The following is a 6,974-nucleotide window of genomic DNA, read 5'->3' as shown; positions in this document are numbered from 1 at the left end:
TTAAAAAATATAAAGAATGTGTATAACGTAGGAGAGAGAAAAACAGAGGTTGATTACCACTAAAAGGATATATCTTTTTTTTTTCCTAAGAGAGTACCTCTTAGATTTTTTAAGTCATAAATGATGCCTATCTGATGAGAGTTATGACCCTTCTTTGAACTAAAATGAACACATGCATCCACTTCACTTTGATACAATTGTAGGTAGAGCACAGAGGCGGCCAGTTGAGAACGCCTACTCTACATTTATCAGGACAGTCAGTGGGGAGAGGTGTACATACGGCTGAGGGGGCACCAAGGTGAGTGTAGGTTGTGGGCAAGTGACCCAGCAACAAGGCTGGGTTCCCCCTGGATGCCCTGATGTAAGAAGGCCGGAGGTGTGAGGCCAGCAGGCTGCATCTCTCAGGTCAGGTGGTATCAGCAGACAGCATAAGGAACAAGGATAACTGGGCCACCGTGAATCAGGGCAGAACACGACTGGCAGGCCTGGATGTTTCCCCCCCGCTCCCCCCCGCAATTGCTTCTTTAGGCTTCATGGAACTCTGCAGGAGTAGGTGGGAACAGCCATCCCTTCTCTGCATCCCTGAGTTATCTCGGTGGGAATGTGAAGTATGGAGGGAGGAAAGAAGTCTAAGGTGTTTACTCAGGTTGGTCACCTGAGTAAAGTGGCATTTACCACCTTGGTCACCTGTCCATGTATATTTTAAGAGTGAGCAAAGAGAGTCAGGTGCCAGAATGCAGGGGATAAGAAACTCTGGAATATAGGGGAGGTGGGAAGGCATCACCTTCCTCCCTCCCCTCTTGACAAGGCAGGGACAATTTCTCCATCCCTCACACCCTCAACTTCTTCAGCCATAGTAGGTGGTAGTTTAGTTGCTAAGTTGAATCCAACTCTTTGCAACCCCATGGACTATAGCCTGCCAGGCTCCTCTGTCCATGGGATTTCCCAGGCAAGAATACTGGAGTGGGTTGCCATTTCCTCCAGGGGATCTTCCCAACCCAGGGATCAAACCTGTGTCCCCTACATTGGCAGGTGGATTCTCTGCCACTGAGCCACCAGGGAAGCCCTAGTAGATAAAAAGTTAATCTGGGATAGGTATTTAGAAAAGCCATAAAATCACAAGAGATTCACACAGCAGTCAGTCAAAACTTTGAGGTAACTGAATGTATTTCTTTCTTTAATCAAACTAGATATGATTGTATTGCTTTTATCAAATTGTAAGTTGACCCAAAATTTGAAAAAGTAAAATAGATCATTTGTTTAAAATGGCCAAGATTAGACAACCAGTCATCTTTGTGGACTAATACATAGACAATGTGAAAAATAACAGTTTCAATTTTAAAACTGTATTATATTTAGAAACTTTCTATATTTAGAAAGCTTCTTTTTGACTGTAACCAGTGGAAACATTTTCCTTGTGTTAGAAATAAATATAATAAATTTAATGAGGACTTTGGGGTTATTCCCTCACACTTAAATTCTTCTCCACTCAAACAAAAATAGCATCATTTTCTCTATATAGGAATAATGCATTACTGATTTTTTAAAAATGAACAGAAAAGTTTAAGAAAGTAAGATATTCCCACTGCCCATCTCCTTTTTTGAGATCTTAAATCTAATTTCATAGAGGGGTGTAGGAGAGAAGCTGTTCATTTGAGGCTGGGAAGGGGTGGAGGTGAAGGGAGAGGTGGGTGGACAGGGAGTAGAGGAGAGAAAAATTACTCCTCAAAGAGTAAGAAAAGACCGATGGACATGGGAACAGATGTTGTCTCTGTTAACCAAAGAAAGGCAAATGCCAACTACAAGAGAAGCTACTTCTGGTTTCTGGGATCAGCAGAGGAACATGAGTGGCAGGACCTGCTGTGGAGGGGAAGGAAGGGGGGTGGGCCAGCTCCTGCCGCACTGCTGGTGGGAGTGGTAATTGGGGTCCTGAGCTCACGAGTGACGTGGCTCTCACGTGAGCAGGAGCTAGACATTTGCAGACGTCCTTCTAATCCTGGTCTTCGTTTGGTCCGGTTGCCATCTCCCTTTTACCTCGAAGGCGGGCGGGCTTGTGGCCAGGAGAAGAGGAGGAGGAGGAGGTAACTCTGCCCTGCTGCCAGCAGGTCTATGTGTGGATGGGCTCTTGCCTGGGGGATTCCTGCGGTGCTGGTAGCGGAGGGTGGAGGCTACAGAGGGACACGGCTCGCTTTCTCCACACCCTTGCACTGTTTCCTCGGCATTTCCAAGAACAAAAATGGTGGACACTTGGGAGCCAGATTCCAGGGGACATCCCAGACCAGGAAAGGGGAAACCTGAAACCTTTGACATCCAGGGCCTTGTATCGGGAAGGACCCGTGTTAAGATTCTTGTCCGGTGTGCTGCTCCATCTAGCAACCAGAATCTTGGAGCTGTGCGTCTGTCTTGTCATTCCCCGTGTCTTTCAGTAGGGCGCTGTACCGCTCCGAGCAAAGGAATAAAGAATCTGCCCCGAAGCCCAGCAGGTCCGTGTAAAGGTGGGATTGCTCTGCGACTCCTAGAAGGATGAGGATGGCTGGGCTTCTCGCTCTAACCCGGGCGCATTATTGACTCCCAGTTACCTCCCTGCTATTTGATACAGGAAATAGGATATGACAACGCGTACAGGAAAAAGAGTTGTCTTTGGGGCCGCGAATGCATCGGGGAGGGGGAATCAGATCTTGGGGTTTTCTTTCGCTCGTCTGGTTATCCGCACTCCTTCGCCCCGCCTCCCCTCTTTCCAGTTGTTCCAAAGGGGTGTGGTTTTTCCTGGGAAAATGGCTGACCGCTGGAGTTGAGGCTGAGACTCGGGGCTGGGGGATGGGGTGGATGGACGCCCTTGCTGGAGAAGGCTGCTGTTATCAGAGTCCTGAGAAGTGGGGGTAGGGTGAAAGACCAAAAAGTGAAATCCGTTTGACAACCAGGACCTTGGATTCAGAAAAGCTGGTATTGGGACTGTCTGAAGTCCTGTTCTGTCTGCCTAGCCATCCCATCTCTGCTGTGTCGCCTGTCTGTGTCTGTGGATCTTGCGCCTGAAGGCCAGTTCAACCCTAGGAGCAGGAAGAAGAGGAAAATTGCCCTGAAACAGGTAGGTTAGAGTGAAGGTGGTGGCACTATTTAGGGATCCCTGGGGTGGAGAAAGGTGAAGACTGCAAACTCCAGTGGGCCTATGGACATCCCCCTCATACCCCTCCTTCTCTCTGGACCACTGCAGAGCTTGCAAAAGAAAGCGCTCTGCAGGGAAAGAAGTGGCTGGGAGGACGTAGGTGTCTGCGAGAGTCCTGGGGTGGGAGTGGGGGTAGGGAGGACCTTACTCCAAATTACTTTTCTGTCCCAGAGTTGTCAGTCCTTAGGTTACATGGAGGCGGAAACCTAGACGAGGAAGGAAGGAAATTGTTCCGGAGCAGTGAATGTAATGGGTGGGGGTAGGAGTATCCTGGTACCTCTGAGATGGTGGGGGTGGCGGAGGCCAGGGCGGAGTTCGAGAGCTTTGTGCATTTTACGCCTGTCTGGCTTCTAGATACTCACTCTGGCTCCACCACCATCCATTTTGTTACAGGGAAGGAGTTGTGGCAGTCACCTTCGAAGGCGGTGACTTTTTCGGGGGAGGGGGTAGGGTGGAGGTTTGGAGGAGGTCGTAGGAGCGGAGTGGGGGGAGGGGTGACGGGTCAAAACAAACTTTCAAATCAAAGCCGCAGCTCAGTGAGGAGGGGAGGGTAACCGAAGATGGGAAATACTGGGCTCCGCAGGACTAGGGCCAGTGATGCCAGAGAGGAACGTGTGTCCCGTCTCGGGTGAGGTTCATCTGTCTGTCCCCTGAGCGCTCAGCTCCACTTTCCCCACCCGCTTTGTACGCAGGTTTGCAGGAAATCGGTGTTACTCCAGGCCAGAAATCGAAGGAAGAAACTGCCTGGACCTGTGCGGGTGTATGTGGGGGTGCCTCTGCCCCCGGGACATCTGCAGGGGCAGGGAAGGTAGGGAACTGATTAGTTGTCTTAAATTTAACGTACTGGAGTGGGGTAGTTGAAGAGGACGTTGGAGAATCTGGAGGTGGGGAAACTTCCAAAATTCCTGATTGAAGAAAGGAATCAGTGATCTCACTTTGAGTCCCTGCCATGTCTCTATTTGTTTGGTCTGTTTGTAGGTCTGTAGGTCAGTCTGTCTGCATGCAAAGGCGCAAAAAGGAGGAGACTGAAGCCTTAAATCTTTTATCCTTATGTCCCCAAGTACCTGTAGCTGCAGCAGAGCCTGCTGGCTGTAGCTGAAGACTCCGCAGCCCCGTCTCCCCCCGCATCTCGACTTGGGAGCACTCCTCCAGCCAGAGCAAGTCCTCCAGACACTCCCTGTATCATGGGCCGAACTCGGGAAGCTGGCTGCGTGGCTGCTGGTGTGGTGATCGGGGCTGGAGCCTGCTACTGTGTATACAGGCTGACCTGGGGAAGAGATGAGAACGAGATAATCTGGAACGAGGACGACGATGAGGAGGAGGAATCTCGCGATATTTCAGAGACTGGGAAAGGAGCTAAGGCTAATGCTGGGGCGGGGGCTGGAGCCAGACTTCAGGGTGACTCAAAGGCCAAGGCTGAGGTAGCCGTGGAACTCAAGAGTGGACCTGATGTAAAGGCAGAGGCCCACTCAAAGGCCGAGTGTGGAGGTGGCCTAGAGGCCAAGGCCAAGGCCCTTTTCAGCACCCTGAAGGAACAGGCAAGTGCAAAGGCAGTTAAAGCTGCCAAGTTGGGTACCATCTTTGGGACCAGGGCCCTTGCACCTGGTTTACCCTGCCCAGGAGTCAGGGGTGGAGGCTGCCACCCTGTGAGGAATGGAGCTAGGGCTGGGAGCAAGGCTAGTGGCAAGTCCAAGGGAAGGACCAGAAATAAGAGCACCAGGACTCCAGCTATGTTATGGCCTGTTCGAAAGGGCAAGTTCAACTTTCCCTATAAAATTGATGATATTCTGGGTGCTACTGACCTTCAAAAGGTCCTTAACATCTTAGAAAGATCTAACGATCCTTTTATTCAAGAAGTAGCTTTGGTCACTCTGGGTAACAATGCAGCATATTCATTTAACCAAAATGCCATTCGTGAATTGGGTGGTCTCCCAATTATTGCAAAACTGATAAAAACGAAAGATCCCATTATTAGGGAAAAGGCATACAATGCCCTTAATAACTTGAGTGTGAATTCGGAAAATCAGGGCAAGATTAAGACATATATCAGTCAAGTGTGTGATGACACCATGATCTGTCGTTTGGACTCAGCTGTGCAGATGGCTGGTCTAAGACTGTTAACCAACATGACTGTGACTAATCATTACCAGCATTTGCTTTCCTATTCTTTTCCAGACTTTTTTGCTTTGTTATTCCTGGGAAATTACTTCACCAAGATTCAGATTATGAAACTAATCATAAACTTTACTGAAAATCCAGCCATGACAAGAGAACTGGTGAGTTGTAAAGTGCCGTCAGAATTGATTTCCCTCTTTAATAAAGAATGGGACAGAGAGATTCTTCTTAATATTCTTACCCTATTCGAGAATATAAATGACAACATAAAAAATGAAGGGCTTGCCTCATCCAGGAAAGAATTCAGCAGAAGTTCACTTTTTTTCTTATTCAAAGAATCTGGAGTGTGTGTCAAGAAAATCAAAGCATTAGCAAATCACAGTGATCTGGTCGTGAAAGTAAAAGTCTTAAAGGTATTGACCAAACTCTAATTGGGAGATTGTCCCAAAAAATATCGAGGAAATTTTTTTAGTTTGCAGTTGGGAACAATGCATTTTGTAAATTCTTTATTTTTCACTGTGCTTATACGGCAAAGAGATCCTCTCAGCTGCTATTTTAGAATAATGACTATTACATGTCATCAACAGTGATGCCGACTGTGATGGTTTGTTTTAGGCTAGATCATTTTAAGGATGTCAGATGAATAATAGAGATTGTACAAAGAAAGCATTTATTGATTCTATCTTGCTACCTAGATTGAGATATTTTTACTCTTTACTTAAACTGACAGCAAACTAACCACAAATAAACTATACTTTTGTATGGGTTTACATCTGTTAATCTTGTGTTTCATCAATAAAGTTGTATGTTTTAACCAGCAAAAAATTATCATGTTCTTGAGTTGATGATATATATGGAGAGACAAGATGTATGGAAACAATATGGTGGTAACAAACCTGGGAGCTTCTAATCATGGCCAGCTCTTTCCTATGGCAGACACTTATGCAAGCAACAATGCTCTCCTCCAAAGAGGGATTGCTTAAGTAGTGGGCATGAAAGATGGGATAAGAACAGGGCAGAAGAGCATTGGAGGAGGGAGGAGTTGTGGGAAGAAAGGCATGGAGGTTGTAACTTTCCAGAGGAGGCTGGCCTGCATGGAATACAAAGTGTGGGGAGGGGAGTGATGGGAAATACAGTCCAGCAGTTGGGGAAGTCCCATGCATTGAGGACCCCCAATTTCTAAACTGAGGTATCTATGTATTATTCTACACACCCCTGGGAGACACCAAAGCCTTTTGTGACCAGAGGAATGAATGACAGGATGAAAGGGAAATTATGTGACTGACTTGTGTGCAGAATGAGTCAGTTGGCTTAGGGACAGGTGTAGCCACTGGAAATTGCAACATCATATAAGGAATTTATCACCATATTTCAGTCATAGATGCTAAAGGTGTGAAATTTCACTGATGACCATGGGAGTGGTAAGGGGAGGAAGGATGTGAGAGATGCTTTGAGTGAAGAAGTGCTGCAACCTATCCTGGGAACATACAGAAAGGGACAAATTTCATTGTAGGGTCCTGAGGGCATTTGACAGAAAAATATCCTCTTTTTTGTCCAATTCTGGTGTCTATGGGAGTGAATACATTAGTTATTACTCTGAAGTTATGAGAAAATAGAATAAATAATTTTTAGTGTTTCTATCAGCTTTCCCTTACAAGGTTAGTTGGGGCAGGGCCTTTATGGAACCATCGAGGTG

At 47.0% G+C, this 6,974-nt stretch overlaps 1 protein-coding gene across 4 annotated transcripts; it reads left to right on the top strand.

The window, feature by feature from the left end:
* The first annotated feature begins 1,863 nt into the window (after positions 1 to 1,863).
* ARMCX1 (armadillo repeat containing X-linked 1) lies at positions 1,864 to 6,091 on the top strand. 4 transcript variants are annotated; one of them, XM_055563374.1, is made up of 5 exons: positions 1,864 to 2,081; positions 2,430 to 2,495; positions 2,982 to 3,085; positions 3,856 to 3,971; positions 4,225 to 6,091. In XM_055563374.1, the coding sequence occupies exon 5, from the start codon at positions 4,348 to 4,350 to the stop codon at positions 5,707 to 5,709; it is 1,362 nt and encodes a 453-aa protein (XP_055419349.1). In that variant the 5' UTR covers positions 1,864 to 2,081; positions 2,430 to 2,495; positions 2,982 to 3,085; positions 3,856 to 3,971; positions 4,225 to 4,347; the 3' UTR covers positions 5,710 to 6,091. The 4 variants fall into 4 exon arrangements, with proteins under 4 accessions (XP_055419349.1, XP_055419351.1, XP_055419347.1 ...); XM_055563376.1 differs by having other exon boundaries at positions 2,427 to 2,483; XM_055563372.1 differs by having other exon boundaries at positions 2,427 to 2,495.
* The last annotated feature ends 883 nt before the right edge of the window (positions 6,092 to 6,974 follow it).

This window comes from Bubalus kerabau, chromosome X (assembly GCF_029407905.1).
Source record: "Bubalus kerabau isolate K-KA32 ecotype Philippines breed swamp buffalo chromosome X, PCC_UOA_SB_1v2, whole genome shotgun sequence".
NCBI lineage: Eukaryota > Metazoa > Chordata > Mammalia > Artiodactyla > Bovidae > Bubalus > Bubalus kerabau.
Note: the sequence above shows the minus strand (reverse complement) of the source record. Positions and strands in the feature narration are given on the sequence as shown.

What these genes read in the sequence shown, in the direction of transcription:
- ARMCX1 (XM_055563375.1), top strand. Translation starts at nt 4,348, where the DNA reads ATGGGCCGAACTCGGGAAGCTGGCTGCGTGGCTGCTGGTGTGGTGATC.